General features: G+C 42.9%; 1 protein-coding gene across 1 annotated transcript in view; it reads left to right on the forward strand.

Annotated features, from left to right (window-relative positions):
• Positions 1-306: 306 nt before the first annotated feature.
• Positions 307-18,030, forward strand: part of CPLX4 (complexin 4) — a 30,240-nt gene continuing 12,516 nt past the window's right edge. The window contains exons 1-2 of the mRNA XM_063128688.1: positions 307-473; positions 9,274-9,361. Of these exons, the coding sequence (XP_062984758.1) occupies positions 307-473; positions 9,274-9,361 (255 nt within the window). The remainder of the gene's footprint in view (positions 474-9,273; positions 9,362-18,030) is intronic.

Consider the following 18,030-nt stretch of genomic DNA (forward strand, 5'->3'; position numbering starts at 1 on the left):
TATTAATATAAAAAGTAGGTAGCTGCATCTAATGTTTTTTTTTTTCCTCCGAGTAATCTGAACCATCTGCCTCTGGATACTAAGGAGTTCACTGCCTTAATCCAGATTATGGCTGACAAACTGTTTTTGGCATACAGTTTTCACTAGCACTGTGCCGTTCAAGAGCTGTACAGGACTGTAGAAATTTTCCAACTAATTTATTATTATTTTTTGGAGTTGTGTCTTTCTGTTCTTGGTTTGTTTATTTTTTCTTCTTTTTTGGAGGGGGTGGGGTTGTTTTTTGGGGGGGGGGCAAAGAAAAAGAAAATGGCTTTCCTAATGAAAAGTATGTTGAGCAACCAGGTGAAAAATTTGGGACTTGGTGGAGGGGGTGAAGAAACCAAAGAAGAAGCAGCACCTGCTGACCCAGCCGCGGCAGCAGGAATGACCCGGGAGGAATATGAGGAGTATCAAAAGCAAGTGATAGAGGAGAAGTAAGTACAAATTCCCATATTGTCACTACATAACTGATTGTCCCCACAAGAGGGGACATTGGGTTGGGTGCAGTATCTATGTTTCTTAAATGGAAGAAGCTCCATTGATAGATTTGGAATTATTATTGTTGTTGTTGTTGTTGTTGTTGTTGTTGTTGTGGCATTGTCTCCACAAAAATTACAACACCACATCTGAATTTCCTTTCTACAGATTCCTAGGAAAGAAAAGGGAGAAATGCCTTGCATGTCCCAGCTACTTCCTCCAAAATAAAAGCTTCAAATCTGAATGTATTTTTACTATTTCAGCCTCTCAAACATATTTTGATCAGTTTTTAAAGATCTTAACATTAGTTGGATCATTTTTTAAATTTTATTTTTGTAAACTTAATGAGCGGTACAAGGTTAGATTTATTTTAAACACAAACACAGTTAATGTTCAATGTTACATGAGACTCCCTCTGAAAATGCCAGAATGTGCTTAAAATCCCTTTTTGCCTGCATAATTCATTACAAATATGCACAAATGGAGTCAGCTATCATTTACTTCTCTTTACCTAAATGAGATCTGATTTTAAAATGACACGTGAGAATTTTCATTTGTCTGTCCCTCCTACATCATGCTTTTAAAATGAAGTTGGGTATTTGTAAAAAAAAAGGAAGAAAGAAAGAAAGGGGGGATTAAAATAAGATGCTTGTCAAAAATCCAATTGCCAATGATATGAGTAATGTATCTGTAAGATCATGCAAAGCAAAACAAAAGGTTTCATAAAAGCATAAAAGCCAGCCACAATTTCAGCTACAAAAACAATTGAATTTTAAATCTCCAGTGCATCATTTCACTAATGATCAATTACATAATGGTTGGCTAAACCCCACATCTAAGATGATTATGGGTGAAGGGTTAATGACCTATGGAATTTAAGGCAAACCAGACTATATTTAGAAGTAGCCATTTTTGTGACGTGGATTTAGAAACATGGAAACTCAAATACAGTTACACTTATTAGAAATTTTCTCAAACGTCCAATAGGAGGAGGTGGGTAGTCAACCCTGTCCACCCACCATCAACACTTTCCAAACCTGGAATGAGCAAATTCCTTCCATTAATGATACCTTTCAATAATGTTTTTGAATGAGGTTTTCCAGGCTAAGTTGTGTTTCCTCTTAGCAGAAAACAGAATTAGCATGCTTTTCAAGGCGGGAATTAAACTTTGTACCCAGGTCAATATATAAATGGGAAAGAAGCAGCCATTACGCAAATGGCTGATTGAGTCATCAAGGGAATTTGATAACAGATGCAATGTCCATTCTCTCCCCTCCCCCTTCCCGGTAATGTTGCAGTTTTATAGCTGAACAGACTGCATTTCCCAGAGGTTAAATGATTTGCCAAAGGTCACCCAATGAATCAGTGGCTCAGACTGGATTAAACCCCTCCTTCCCCCCTCTTGTTTTCCTGCTTTCTTGAACTTGCTACATTATCAATAAACAGTAAAGAAAAATTTAAAAAGCAAATTAAAGTTGTTCAATTTAAAAACGAAGGAACCAGAAAAACAGCAGCTAGTCAGTTGCAAAAGACATCTTGAAACAGAGTTATTTTCATGAGGCACCAGAAGCAGCCTAGTGTTGGTGCCTGCCTGACCTCCAGGGACAGAGAGTTCCAGTATCCTGGTCCCAAGTTGTTCAAGGCTTTGTACGCTGGTACCAAAACCTTAAACCTGGCCTGGTAGCCAATAGGTAGCCAGTGCAATTCCCTCAGCAAAGGAGTTATACGCTGAAAAGAGGCAGCTCCTGATAACTGCCGAACTGCTGCGTTCTGTACTAGCTCCAGCTTCCGGGGCAGTCTTAAGGGCAGCCCCACATAGAGCACATTGCAGTAATCCAGTCTTGAGGTTCCTAATGCCCATACCACTGACCACTGGACATTTTTTTTAACTGAGTTTCATAATCATGGATATATCTTGTTACTTCAGTTGATGATCTGCACTTCACCTCTCTCTGTCTAGTGTATGGCAGGCTGGGTTGCCAGATAATCAGGGAAAAATTACCTGACCTGCATTTGTGCCTTTAACAACATTTGATCCACAAGGGAAGCTTTCCACAGAACTGAGATAAACATCGGCACCTGCTAAGCTCTGCTGTTAAGGGCACAACTAAAGTGTTTGGTTGAAATATGGACAACCCTAATTATAGGGTGGACAACCCAACATGGCATTGCTAATGCATAGCACATGGCCATCAGGACTAGTAGCCTTTGAGAGGAGAAAGCTATACCTCCAGTATCAGAAGCAGTAAGCCTGTATACACCAGTTGCTGGGGATTGTGGGCGGGAGGGTGCTGTTGCACCATGTCCTGCTTGTGGGTCTCCGGTCAACAGCTGGTTGGCCACTGTGGGAACAGAGTGCTGGACTAGATGGACCCTTGCTCTGATCCAGCAGGGCTCTTCTTATGTTCTTATGAAGTGTGGACTACTTGGACAGAGGAGGCAGAACTGTGGATGAGTTATCTACACTAAGCACAACTTCCAGATTAAGGGGGAGGAGCATTAGTTACTTCCTGACAGCCATGGTTACTTTACAGGAACAAGGGGAAGGGGCCTGCTATGGAAAAGGAGGCCTAACGCTGTCTTTCACTTTACCTGAGATGATGGTATCTAATGATGAATGGAAAAGGGCCCCACCAACACGAGATATATGCTATGGTGGGACATGGGAGAGGTCTTTCTCTGCTGTGGCACCCCGGCTGTGGAATGCTCTCCCCCTGGAGGCCCGACTGGCGCCAGCACTGGCTGCATTTCAGTGCCGGGTTAAGACATAGCTTTTTAACAGAGCCTTTGGTGGCTAAATCCACCAGCCTGCACACTTCTTGTTTTAAGTGGATTTTACTGTTTTAAAATTTTATATTGGTTTTAACATATCAATGGTTTAATTTGTTTTAGAATTGTGTATTTATTGTATTTTATATGTATGATTTTATCTGTATACCTCTCTGAGATCCTTGTGATATAGGGCGGAATATAAATGTTATAAAATAAAATTAAAAAGTGGGGGAGGAAAAATAGAGGGCTTGGGGTGAGAAGGCTGGAATTTTCTTCATAATGTCAAACTTGACAATAGTCTAGCTCAGTGTTTTACAAAAAAATAAAATAAATGGAACTGAAGTCCCATCCTTCTTCTAAATTTATGTTACCTGTGGGTCCCCCATCCCTTCCAGGGCCAGCTGCCTGAGGCAAAGGACAAGATGTCCTTTCTACCCAGACCATGTATAAAAACTGGCTGTTCTGGCTGTTTAAATGTTATTTTACTGTTGGAAATGAATGTCTTCCACCACACCTGAGGGCAGCAGGCTAGTTTAAGGGGAAGAAGGCCAAGTGGCACACTTGCTTTGTCCACTACCCAGCCCTCGGCATCTTGTCACCTGAGGTAATGGTAGGGCTGCCTAATGGTAGGGCTGGCCCGGGCCTCCCCGCCAAAGCCAGCAGCAAGTATACAATCCACAGGTTAGTGTGCACAGATCCCTGCAAACAGTTGTGTTCACATTAGCACAGGAAAGATCTTGTGAAAAATCACTGAATGTGGGCAAAATTGTAGCAGGATTATTATTATTAATTATCATCATCATCATCATCATTTATATACCGTCCCATAGCTGAAGCTCTCTGGGCGGTTTATAAAGTGTTTTCCATTCAAAAGGGATAGCTGATTAACACATCAAAATTCTCCTGTTACATTTTTGCCCACATTCAACTCTGTTTTTCCTAAACTACATTGCCTGTTACTCCATGTGCCTATCTGTGGATTGAGGTATTCAACACTTGCATTAGAAGAGGAATGGAGCAGGAGTGCATTAGTAGGAGGCCTCTCCCAAAGGACATTCAACTCTCCCATGTGTCTTGGATGGTGGCTGAAGAAGGCATCACTTGCCTCACCATCTCAATCTTCCCATGATCTCTGTGTGACCCACACATCCAGGGTCTCCACTTCGCCCACTTCCCAGTTTTGAAAATCACTGCTTTAGCTACTGATACTACTGATACTTTGATGTTATATCTTGCTTTCCCAAAGTACTTAAACAATTTCAAAACATTACATGTTTCACTATTTCAGCCTTCCCCAACCTGGTAGCCTCCAGATGTTTTGCGCTACAACTTCACTGGCTGATACCCTCTTCCTGACCATGGGAGTTGAAGTCCAAAACATCTGCAGGGTAATCCACTGGTGGCCTCATGACGGTCATGGGTGGAGCTGGAGCCAAAGTGGGCAGAGTTTGAAACTAGGCCAAGGATCTCCCCTCGTCCTGTGTACCAATGAATACCAATTGCTGGGCAACAGCCATCACAACCAGCTTGTGGGTAGAATGTCCGATTGGCCATAGTGGGAAAAAGGATACTGCATTAGATGGATTTTGGGGCTGAGATAGCAGGGTTCTTCTGATACCAGGCACCTGCTAAGGAGACTGCTAAATGGGACCTTCACTGAATGGTAGTTCTTGGGGAGCAACAGAAGAGGAGAGGCAGCTACTCCTTCATTGCCCTACTTGTGGACTTCCCTTAGAGATCTGTCTGGCTGCTATGGGAAGCAGGATGCTGAACTAGATGGACCTCTTCGGTCTGATCCAGCAGGGCTCTTTTGACATCCTCATCTCAAAGAGATCTTTGGAGAGATGTCAAGAAAAGATGAATGAGCAAAGACTTCCTATGGCTTTTGAATGGTAAATGGTTAAGGTTTCTGAAGTGGTACAGCCATGTTCTTTCCCCCGGCGCCTTCTTAGAGATCAGCTCACAGGTTGACCTCAAGGATGCTCCTGTACCTTAAATAGATCTCCCACAAGGAGGTGTGTGGGATGTTTCTCCTGTTCTAATTCTTCACTGACAATGAATCTGGTAAATCTCTCCAGTTCAGGAGGAGGAGGACGTTTAGCTCAAGGTCAGATCACACACCTTGCAGGCAAAAATTCCCAGTTTCAATCCATGGCATTTCCAGTTAAAAAGACTGGAGTAGAAGGCTATTCCTGGAAGAGAAGGCTATCAATGGCTACTCATAGTGATGGCTATGTGCTACCTCCATTATCAGAGGCATTAAGCTTATATACACCAGTTGCTGGGGAACATGGGTGGGAAGGTGCTGTTGCACCATGTCCTGCTTTGTTGGTCCCTGGTCGACAGCTGATTGGTCATTGCGTGAACAGAGTGCTGGACTAGATGGACCCTTGGTCTGATCCAACATGGTTCTTCTTATGTTTGTATGACTGGGTAGCAGATGATAGGAACAACATCAGCCTTAAAGGCACATGTTACGGTAAACATACTTTTTAAACAGGTATGCTCATAAGAATAGAAGAACAGCCGTGCTGGATTGGACCAAGGATCTATCTAGCCCAGCATTCTGTTCACACAGTGGCAAACCAACTGCCTCTGGGCAACTCACAAGTAGGACATGAGTACAACAGCACCCTCATGCCCATGTTCTCCAGCAACTGGTGTACTGCCTTGGATACTGGAGGCAGCACATAGCCATCAGGACTAGTAGCCATTGATAGCCTTTTCATCCAGGAATTTGCCTAACTCCCTTTGAAAATCGTCCAAATTGCTGGCCGTCACGACGTCTTGTGGTAGCGAGTTCCATAGTTTAACTATGCGCTGCACTGCTCTTATTTTGATGGGAAAGTGTCCACCGGGGCCCTCAGCCAGATTATGCTCCTGTTTTGCTGTAAATGGCACCCTCTGAGTCCAATAACAGCTACAGGGCATCATTCCAGATTGGAATATGACATGCAGACTAAACCTGAGACTCTGCAGAGTGACTGTTAGCGTAAACAATATCCAGCTACATGGACAAATAAGGCAGGACAGACACCCTGTGGGGAAGTGGTTCCTGAATCCAGGAGAGAGGCTGATTGCCTGTTCAGGCCCCCATCTATATGACAACAGGATTGCTCATTGAATATAAACCTGAATTTTTGTTGATTCGAATCTACGCAAAGAGTGTCACACCGCAGCAGTTATTAATGCACACATACAAGGCTACGGAACACTAAAGCTTTATCTGCAGAGCTCCGTAGATTCATATAAGAGGAAAACCAAGGGGGAAAAGGAACGAGGCAGCAGAGGAGGATGTGAGCAGGGGTCTGAACATCTCCTCCCTCTTGTTGCCTGTTCCCCCCTTTGTTTTAATTTTAAAAGCTCTATATGCTGACCTCCGCAGATTCATGTAATCATGAAAACAGTGGGAAGGAACAAGGCAGCCAGAGAACACGATAGGTGGGAAGGTGGGAAATCGGCCAATCACTTTGTCCTGCCCTCAAAGTTATGCCCACATTTCAAAATGTGATTTAACTCCCCCAAAGACTCATAACTATCATGCGGTGCAAACTCGAAGGTTGATCCAAAAGTCTTGGTAAATCGCAACTATGAATATGCACATTATCGGGTTAAAAACCCGGCGCTGCGGCGAATGGGCGGCCGCGTCATGTGTCCTGAAATGCGAATCTGCGCATTTAGGTCGGGGTAAAGAAGCCGTATAGACATCCCCCTGGATGGGGTTGCATTCCCTCTGAAAGATCAGGTTCGTAGTCTGGGGGCACTCCCAGATCCATCACTGTTGCTGGAGGCCCAACAGACTGTGGTGGCTCAGAGTACCTTCTTCCAGCTTTGACCGGTACTCCAGCTATGGCTTGTTCTGGGCAGGAATAGCTCAGCCGTAGTGGTACAAGCATGAGTAATCTCAAGGCTGGATAACTGCAATGCGCTCTAGTGGGTGGTCCAGAAACTGGAGCTAGTACAGAATGCAGCAGTTCAGCACACAACCCCTTTGCTGAGGGAGCTGAACTGCATGCAACTCCCCCCTTTAAAAATGGCCCAGACACTGAGTAAACCTATTCCTCTTTATTGTGGCAGCAGTACAGTGGTGGTGGTGTCCTGACCTCTCCTCACAATAGCCCTGTGAGGTAGCTGAGGACACTCAGAAAAAGCACCTTGCCTAGGGTGACCATATGAATAGGAGGATAAATAAATAAAAACTGTTGCCCATCAACCATTAGCACAACAGGCTAAACAGGCAGGCCCATGGGTCACTTGGTCACACTCTTCCAAAGTATGGTGACATGTACTGTTTTTCTATTTAAATCATGATAATTTAGGGTGACCATATGAAAAGGAGGACAGAGCTCCTGTATCTTTAACAGTTGCATAGAAAAAGGAATTTCAGCAGGTGTCATTTGTATATATGGAGAACCTGGTGAAATCCCCTCTTCACCACCACAGTAAAAGCTGCAGGAGCTATACTAGAGTGACCAGATTTAAAAGAGGGCAGCTTTAACTGTTGTGATGAAGAGGAAATTTCACCAGATTCCCCATATATACAAATGACACCTGCTGAAATTTCCTTTTCAATACAACTGTTAAAGATACAGGAGCCCTGTCCTCCTTTTCATATGGTCACCCTAACCGTGCCTAAAGCTTATCCAGTGAGCTTCCTGGCTGAGGAGGGATTTGAGCTCAGGACTCCTCAATGACATGTGACACAGTAGTTGCATGTTGCCATCTACATATGAAAAAAAATGCAAAAGGAAGCTTGTGCCATCCCACGTGTGGAATGGATACTTGCTATGGGGCCATGACCAAATCACAGCTCTCTGGCCAGGATTTAGCAACACAGTTTGTGTATTGGTAGTAAATTCAATTGTTCAATCAGTGGGACTTACTTTCAGGTAAATGAGTACAGGATTTAACATGACAGTATTAGGAGCCATCCTATGCATGCTTAGACAGAAAAGTATCCTACAACTCCCAGCATTCCCCAGGCAGCCACGATAGGACATTTTTCTGTCTAAGCATGTACAAGATGGCACTTTGAATGAGAATTGACTCATGCAGTTCAGCCCTATGTGTGTATTGTATTCAGCAGGGATTACTTTTAGGTAAGCAGGCATAGGATTGTAGCCTAAATCTGCATTCAAAGTGTCGTCTGGTGGGGGCGCTCCTCCTATATTGGCAAGGGCGGGGCGCTCCTCCAGCATACTAGGAACAGGCCACACAGCTGGGTTTGAGAGCCACCATTACTTTTCCCACAATGCCTCTGATGTTGCATCACTGTGGGGAATAAAAATGGCAGCTCTTAGACCCAGACATTCCTTTCAAAGGGCAGATGTCTGCAGGGCTGTGTGCTGATCTGGTCCTGACAGGAGGGTAGATTTCAGTTGACTATTAAGAGAAACTTCTTAATGGTAAGAGAAGTTTCACATTTAAACCAGCTCCTGGGGACTAGACTTTCCTTTGCTGGACAGTCATAAGTTGGAATGTTCTAGTGATCGAGTGTGGGTTGTTGTTGAATCGTGGGTTGTTTGTTGAACTGTGAGTTAGAGTGTTGTCTGAACCCAGGACAATTTCTTCAGAATGGCTTGTTAAGCATGCACCTTGAACAAGCCACCTTGAGAACCCATGGTTTATTGTTGGGTTGTTCAGAGTGGATAACAAGCTACACTGTATGTTTAACAAGACACCCTGTGGAAAATGTCCTGGATTAAGACAACACACTAATCACGGTTCAACAAACAACCCACACACTCAGCCATTGCGTGAACAGCCTGATCCACCCTTCCCCAACCTGCAGTCTGGCTCCTCTAGAGGGAAACAACTCCCATCATGCCCAGTCACTGTAGTCCAACACCCTTGGAGGCACAGGATTGGTAAAGGTTGCTTGATTCAATCTCATGCTGGCTTGATAGTGGCAAACACAGAATATAAAGTTCTGAGATTGGAAAATGCTCAACTTACAATTACAGAACCTCCCAATTTTGCTTGCAGGATGGAGAGAGATGCCGAATTTGCACAAAAGAAAGCCGGGAGAGCTGTCCTGAGGGTTCATTTGCGAGAGAAGTACAGACTCCCAAAGGTAAGGAACCCCACTCCTACAAAAAAGAGTTTAAGAAACATTTTATGTAATAGTTTTGCTATTTAGCCTCTGCCCCCTCTCTCAATGACCTAGGAATTTTAAATAAAATGCAGACATCCAAGTCCCTTACTGAATTTGCAGTCAGATACAAGGAAAGAAGAGGTGGGGAAAGACAGAAATGTTATAACAATACATTATATATTAATCTAATGTTCTCTCTCAATAATAGTGAATAATAGTGAATAATAGTTTTTAACAATCTATCTTAGGGGCTGTCTATATGTGCTCAAAGCCCCTTGTTGGCTGCAAATCTATGCTGCGTCAGTTATATGATGCAGCCATAGATTCATAGCCAATGTGGGGGGCTTTTCCGTGAAGCTGCGCTGTAAAAAACTCAGGGATTTACCCGACTTTTTCGGTGGGAGTGAAGTCTCCCTGGCTCTTCCACCATCTGAGCTCGCTGTGTCGCCTATCTGGTGGGTGGTCCTGGCAGAAAGCGACCAGTGATTGATCACCAGAAGCCAGGAAGAGAGCAGGGTGCCTGGATGACTGCCGGAAACCCCGCACTCCCTCCTTGCCATGGGGATTCCCTGACGTCACCCTGGGTAAGCGAAACCACAGGGTTTAAGAGTAAGGTTGCGCCATGAAGGCAGCCCTCCAGTATTCCGCAACCTAGTGCCTTCAAGATGTTTTGGACTACAACATCTATCAACCCAGCCAGTGTGGCCAATGGTTATGGATGATGGGAGTTGTAGTCCAAAACATCTGGGGGCAATACATTGGCGGAAGTTGAACTATTTATACAAAGAATAAGTGGACATAATTCTGACATCAGAAGTAGTAATATTCAAAAGATGTGTGTGTGTGTGTGTGTGTGTGTGTGTGTGTGTGTGTGTACATTTCAGACTTCCAGGACAGTGTAACTGAGCTTCAGGTGGCTATTCTTCAACAAAAGCATTTCACAGGGAGATGACAATGTGAAACCATTGAAATATAGTATATCAAGGGGTTCAGTTCTATCCCCAGTGGTTTTACCCAGGATAAAAGTGTGTATACGTGTTATTGCACTAGTTGTGTGTTAATTAGCTTTCTCGTGTCAAGACATCTGTGTCATTATCTACAACTGGCTACTAATAAGAACATAATTGATATTGTCTGCAGTTTGCTTTGATCTGGTGTCACTTGTTACAATCCCATCACCGTGTGTGTGTGTACACACCTGTAACTCAAGGTATCATTTCATGCATCTGGTGAAATGGAATGCAGTCCAACAACACTTATGATATAACAAATTTGTTGGTCTTTAAGGTGCCATTCCCACAACACTCTTTGTTGTTTTTATCTTAAGTTTAACCTTCTGCAACTCATGAACAAACAAAATAATAACCTGAAATATTTTAAAATGAGCATTTTTACATTAGCAGAAACTGGAAAGAGGAATGCCAAAGCTATCTTAAGGCCTGATGACTTTTAACAAGAAGTTGTTTTATATAAGTTTAAAGCATTTTATATTACCAGGCCAGAACGTTACATGACAACTGTCAGTGGCTAAACGGCACGACAGAGTTAAAGCTCAGTTATTAGGTTTTAGCAGCTGGTCTTAGATTCTAAGTATAGAGGGAGTGACTGTGTTACTTTCTATCTTTATTTTGTTCCCTGTTTGTCAGTATCAAAGCCAGGAGCAAATTCTTATGTTATGTATGCATGCTTTTTAGGCCTACATCCAAAAGCTACAGATGTACACAAACCAGAACCTTGTACAATTGCACAAAGCAGGGGTGAGCAAAAGGTAGTTCAGGGTCAACTGATAGATCTCTGGGTGATCTAGAATAGATCTTCAAGGGTTTCTGACTCAGTATTCCTCACCAGTAAAATATAAGTCGTTGGCCGTTAACCAGGCCTTTCTGCTACTCTGCTGCCAGAGGTAGAATTCCAGTGTTAGAGTTTGTGTTAGAATTCTTGCTCTGAGGTAACTTAGGTGTAGATTTGGACTTGTATATGCAGGTTCATGGGGGATAGGGTGCAGTAGTTTACCGACTGTGAGCCACCATTTTCCTTCCGGCTGCACCCCATTCAGACATTATTTTGCATCTGTCTCAATTTTTTATTAGCACTTGGAACCCAAAGTAGATCCTGCAAGCCTGAAGTCTGCTCACCCCGGTGCTAAGAGCTGATAGCACACAACCATCAGGACTAGTAGCCATTGATAGCCTTTGCCTCCAGGAATTTATCCAAACCCCTTTTAAAGCCATCCAAATTGGTGGCCATCACTACATTTTGTGGTAGTGAGTTCCATAATTTAACTATGCACTGTGTGAAGAAGTACTTCCTTTTATTTGTCCTGGATCTCCCACCAATCAGCTTCATGGGGTGACCTCCTCTTATGTTCAGCGAGTGCACGTTTTGCTGATTTGCACACGTCTAATCTCAGGTAGCTAACCTGCCACTTGCTTCCATTTATACTCTGCTTGTTTTCTTTGTTAATACAAATATTACAAAGATCCCTTAACCCTCAGTGCTTCTCACAAATGAAACTAAGCCCCATAGAACTGCTCCCGGAATGTTTCATGGCCTGAGGGAAGGGCACCTGGACACACACACACACACAAAACCATGTCATCTTGGCCATTTGAATGTAAAACCTGCTGCATCTTTATGGCCAGACTTGTCATTTCTATTTCTTATACAACTGTGGATAACCACACTCAGCTTAATGTTGCCACCTTTTCTTCCTGGCAGAGCTCCTGTGCATTTTACAGTTGCCCGATAGGCAGAACTTTCCTCCACCGCCATATTGCCATGCTGAGAAAAGCTATACCTCTTAAATCAAACACTGCTTATTTGACACCAAATATCTAGCGTATTTCTCTCCTCTGCCGTATGGCAACTTCAGAGGGGGCATTTTCACCAGGACAGGGGTTCAAGAGGCAAGGAAACCCTCCCATCCCATATGCTGCAGTGCAGGAAATCCTGAGTCAGCTACACAAATGCACAGGACAGGGTGGCCGCTTATGAATCACCAAAAAGTGGGAAAAAGAGGAGTGCATTGGGCATAACATTTGCATATGCTGATTCATAGATGCAAATTTAGCAATGCTTATTATAATTTAAATAGAAGTAGAGTACATCTCACCAGAGTATGGAATTCTGTGACCAGCCAGGAGACCTGTGCACCCTCCGGTTCAGCCTGCCGTCCAGGTGCTAACTGTGGATGGCAACTGTTCTTATAGCTCATTATCTTGAAACTTGAATTGGACCATACAGCCTTTCAAATAGAGAGCATCTTCAAACAGAGGATGGCCCTCTCTAAAGGAGGACACCTGGTCACCCAAGTAAGTGATGCATTTAGCATCGTGTGTATTTTGGCCCTGAGTAAATGAACTATAATACTTTCCCTTTTATGATCAGTTTAGTAACACAGAGGAAGGAAAGCTTGTGCGTCCTAAAGGCCATTTGAGACGTCACCCAAAGGCAAAGTACCATCAGCGATTTACCAGGGTCAGAGACTAATACAAAAAGAAGGGACTGACTCTATAAATAGGGACTGACCCTGATAAATAAGGGTCATGAGTTGGAAAATATGTTATACCCACAGACATATAGGAAATTGAATTATTCATGTCTAAAGCACAGAAGCCCTCCTGCCTATGCCAAGCATCTGTTTCTTCAAATGTTTGGACTGCTCCTTCCCTCAATCCACTCAGATAAATGAGGGTATTGCATTTTATATTTTTGTTTCCCGTTGCAAGTGCCAGTTTAATCCAGTGGTAATGTAAGCAGAATTCAGATCCATCTGATGCAAAGAGACGGGGATTAAAACCAAATTCATCTCCCTACTTCTGACTGAAATGAACATGTATATTGATTGATTTAATTCATTTATTTATAAAAGCATTATTATACCACCTTTTGATCCTAACAAGGGCCCCCCAAAGTTTACATAACAGAATAAAACCAAATAGGGCAACATCAAAAAGCAACCAATTAAAACTATGGCCTTAAAATCAAAAGTAGTGGGGTTAAAACCTGCAATCATATATTTAAAAAACCATCAAAAGCCAAGTGGAATGAAAAGGTTTTCACAGCTTGCCTAAAGCCATCAGGGATGGAACTTGTAAAACTACCTTTTGGAAGGGATTCCATAACTGGGAATTCCAGAGACTCAAACAGGCTTAAATAACACTGGGAATTATAGCTGTGGAAGGATCAATAGGGATCTGTAACAAAAAACTTAGCACTTTGCTAGACTACAAGTTCAAGAATTCTTTCGAAAAAAACAGAACACTGAAAGTGATATATTGCTAAATTATATGAGGCTTTTATTGCACACTTGTGATTGTTCACTCATGGAAGTTTGCGGGTCCTGTACATAATATTGTCAACCTCCAGGGTATCTACCATGCTTTATGACCTTTATTCCGCTTTGAAAAAGATCAGGGGAAACCCGATAAGAAGACTTCATAGCGCAATTCTTTCCAGTGAAATTCTGGAGTCATGCTATAAGCACAGCGCCATCTAGTGTCTGCAAAATGAGAAATATAGAACTTGCCAAGAAAGGTATTCCCTGAATCAAAGCATGCATCCACCTATGTAAAGGAGCCGAACTTACTGCCACAAAGATTCCAGAAGCAGAAGCCCCAGTAAAGATACAGGATTTTAGCCTACATTGTTGAAGAACATAGGGACTTTCAGAACTTCTGGCATTTTGGAATTTGATTGTTTCAGTTATATATGTCCAGGTACTATTCACCTTTATGGAGAGGGGCCATAGGCTCATTAGCAGAGCACCTGCTTTGCATGAAGAAGGTTCCAAGTTCAATCCATGGAATCTCCAGGGCCGGATCTACACTATTGCTTTAAAGCGCTTTATAACAGTTTTATAGCACTTTAAAACAGTTAAAGCACTTTATAACTGTTATAAAGCGCTTTAAAGCAGTAGTGTAGATCTGGCCCAGGCAGGGCTGGAAAAAACCCTGCTTGAAACGTTGGGCAACTGCTGCCAGTCCGTGTTGGCAACCCTGGGCTAGATGGACCAATGGGCTGACCAGTATAATACAGCTTCTCATAGAAAAGCAACTGAGGAAGACTGTGACCAGGTGAACTATATGCCTGCTCAGCCTTTGCTCTCCCTCCTCATGGTCCCTTATCTTTTAACCAGCTTGGTCATGGCCTTTCAAATAGTCCTCCATTTGATTATTTAGCCCTCTGTAAAGTATGACACTTGACTGACCACTCTATGGCTAAATCTCTAAAAGTTAAGTCTCTTAGGGTGCAATCCTATGCATGTTTAGAGATGTTCTCAGTAAACATTGTGGAAGGATCTTGGCCATGGGAATGGGCATTGCAGGATAATTATAGTGCAATTATTTAGTTCTCATTCTCTCTCTCTCTCTCTCTCTCTCTCTCTCTCTCTCTCTCTCTCTGTGTGTGTGTGTTTGGAGGGAATATCCAGAGATGATATTCTGAAAATTCTGCCACACTAGATTCATGGCTTTTTAAGAAAGCTATAAAGACTGATCTCTTCCAGCAGGCCTACCCAGTTGAATTTTAAGATGCCTTTTAATGATGTATTAGTTTTGAATGTTTTAATTATATGTATTTTATGTCATTTGCATTTGTGTTGTACCCCACCTCGATTTGGAGGGAGAGGCGGGTAGAATCATAGAATCATAGAATAGCAGAGTTGGAAGGTGCCTACAAGGCCATCAAGTCCAACCCCCTGCTCAATGCAGGAATCCACCCTAAAGCATCCCTGACAGATGGTTGTCCAGCTGCCTCTTGAAGGCCTCTAGTGTGGCATTCAATAACAAGTAAATTATTATTATTATTATTATTATTATTATTATTATTATTATTATTTTCTGCATTTGAGCAGAATCAGGGAATATACAGAGCTGTGGTGTCAGATATTATAATTCCATGTCAGCATCCAACCAATGCCCCCTCGTTGCAAACAGCAATGCTTAATAAGATCAAGTCAAAACCCAACTCAAGATGCCTTTGTTCAAATAATGGATTATTTTGTTTGAGAGCCTCCCAGGGGCAATAGGATGCTCTTGAACTAGGAAAACCCTTCTGAGGTCAGAGACAGTACGATGACCTCAGAAGCAGGAGCTGGAGATCTGGTCCCCCCTGCCCTGCCCTGCCCACGCACAGCCGGTGTGGAAAGAACTGCACTGTCTGCCCTTCAAGGTCACAAAAGCAACTTCAGAGGAGGAGGAAAGGGGCATTCCGGTGGGCAGGGCGGGGAGGAGACTGGAGAGGCCAGGATACGAGTTACCCTGAGCCTCTTCTTCCCTCTCCCTCCGAAGTGCCCTCGCTAGACAGGCTAAAAAGCCCATCTAGCTAAAATTGCCAAAGACTGAGGTCATGGAGGCTTAAATTGCCTCCACCGGTCTTCCCACGCTGCCGGCTCCAGCTGGGTGCAGTCGCTAGGTTAGTTAACATCCTTGGTTAGTTAAACTATTTTTAGGCTGCCTTGAAAGGTAAAGAGGACCCTCTCAAAGCAGCATCCAAGATTAAATGCAGGGCAACAACAAAGAAAAAAAATGAAGTAAGGTTTTATAATACTTCAAACTATCCGTGGAAGAGAAATGTTAGAAGTTTGTTACTGACGTTTTTCCTGCACAGTTTAAAAAAGAAGAAGAAAAAGCATTATGGTATTTATCTGAAGTGATGGCTTCATGAAAGTCCCGGAAGTTTCTCTGCATTCTTTATAGTTTCTGTATAAATTAAGCTGCAATAATCAAATTAGCAATCCACAGGGAATGTGACACATTCAGAAATGTCCTCAGGTAACCAATTATTTCCTCCTCGGGGTATTTCATTCATAATTGCGTAGGGTTACAATCACTGAGGCTATGGAACAACAGGGATAAAAGCGTTAACCTTAGGCCCACAGACAAGCACCTTATTAAGGCTCAACTTACAGAAACGCTAAGGGAAAACCTTCACGGGAGCTGTCAGGCCTTGTAACATTCATTTTGCCAAAGTGCAGGTCTGGGAACTCTTTTTCTCAGGCTGCAGGGAAGGGAGTTAAGCCTCTGGCATCTTGCATCTATTGCAAACCAGACGCTATAGATTGAAATGGAGTAATGAAGAAGCAGGATACAAGAAGTAATTACTGCACATTTCAAACCCACTTACGCCATGTTATCTGAAAGCTGCTTTAGCCAAACCTGGCACAATTTATGAGAAGGGCGGAGACAGCTTCTTTCTGTTGTGGGCCACATTCCTTCAAGGACAATCTGCTGAGGGCTGTGTGTGGCAGTGGTGGGTAGTGGCCAGAGCCAGTGGTGTGCTGGGCAAGAGTCATAAGAACATAAGAAGAACCCTGCTGGAACAGACCGAGGGTCCATCTAATCCAGCAGTCTGTTCTCACAGTGGCCAACCAGCTGTCAGCCAGCGACAGCACCTTCCCACCCATGTTCCTCAGCAACTGGTGTGCACAGGCTTACTGCCTCAAGTTTTGGAGGTAGCACACAACCATCAGGGCTAGAAGCCATTGATCGCCTTCTCCTCCAGGAATGGATCCACCCACCCCCATTTTAAAGCCATCCAAATTGGTGGGCATCACTACATCTTGTGGTAGTGAGTTCCATAATTTAACTATGCTAGGGTGACCATATTTTGGAAACCAAAAAGGAGGACAACTTGGTTGTCCCCTAAGGGGGCGTGCCCACCTGAACATAGCCTTGGTCACATGTCTGATTTTACAGCACATATTTAAGACAAATCTGTTCTACAAAATAATTTTAAAACCTCAATTATTAAAAAATTCCTTAAAAAATCAATGGATGAACGGATCTGTTACAAATTTGGTATGGCTAAAGCTCTACCTAAAACCTATCATGGTGCGAAGTTTCATCTCTTTATCTTTAAAAATGACGATTTTAAAAATAATAATTTTAAAATCTCAATTATTAAAAAATTCCTAAAAAATCAATGGATGAACAGATCTGTTTCAAATTTGATATGGCTAAAGCTCTACCTAAAACCTACCATGGTGCAAAGTTTCATCTCTTTATCTTTAAAAATGACAATTTTAAAAATAATAATTTTAAAACCTCAATTATTAAAAAAATCCTAAAAAATCAATGGATGAACGAATCTGTTACAAATTTGGTATGGCTAAAGCTCTACCTAAAACATATCATGGTGCGAAGTTTCATCTCTTTATCTTTAAAAATGACGATTTTAAAAATAATAATTTTAAAATCTCAATTATTAAAAAAATCCTAAAAAATCAATGGATGAACGGATCTGTTTCAAATTTGGTATGACTAAAGCCCTTCCTAAGAGTTACCATCATGCCAAGTCTCATGACCCTAACTATGCACTGTGTGAAGATGTACTTCCTTCTATTTGTCCTGAATCTCCCACCAATCAGCTTCATGGTTTGACCCCATTGGGTTCTAGTATTTTGAGAGAGGGAGAAAAATGTCTCCCTCTCCACATTCTCCACACCATGCATGATTTGGTACACCTCTGTCAGGTCCACCTTCTCTCTCTAGGCCTCTCCCTCCCTCAGTGAGTCTACCTTCTCACCGCACCAGTTTCTCTCACTCCTCAACCTCTCTCTCGTCATGGTAACCATTGCCTTGATTGACAGGGAGCAAGCAGGCAGGGGGCATCTCCTGCTCCTCCTTCTCACCGTCACCATCATCTGG

Source organism: Elgaria multicarinata, chromosome 6 (assembly GCF_023053635.1).
Source record: "Elgaria multicarinata webbii isolate HBS135686 ecotype San Diego chromosome 6, rElgMul1.1.pri, whole genome shotgun sequence".
Classification (NCBI taxonomy): Eukaryota; Metazoa; Chordata; class Lepidosauria; order Squamata; family Anguidae; genus Elgaria; species Elgaria multicarinata.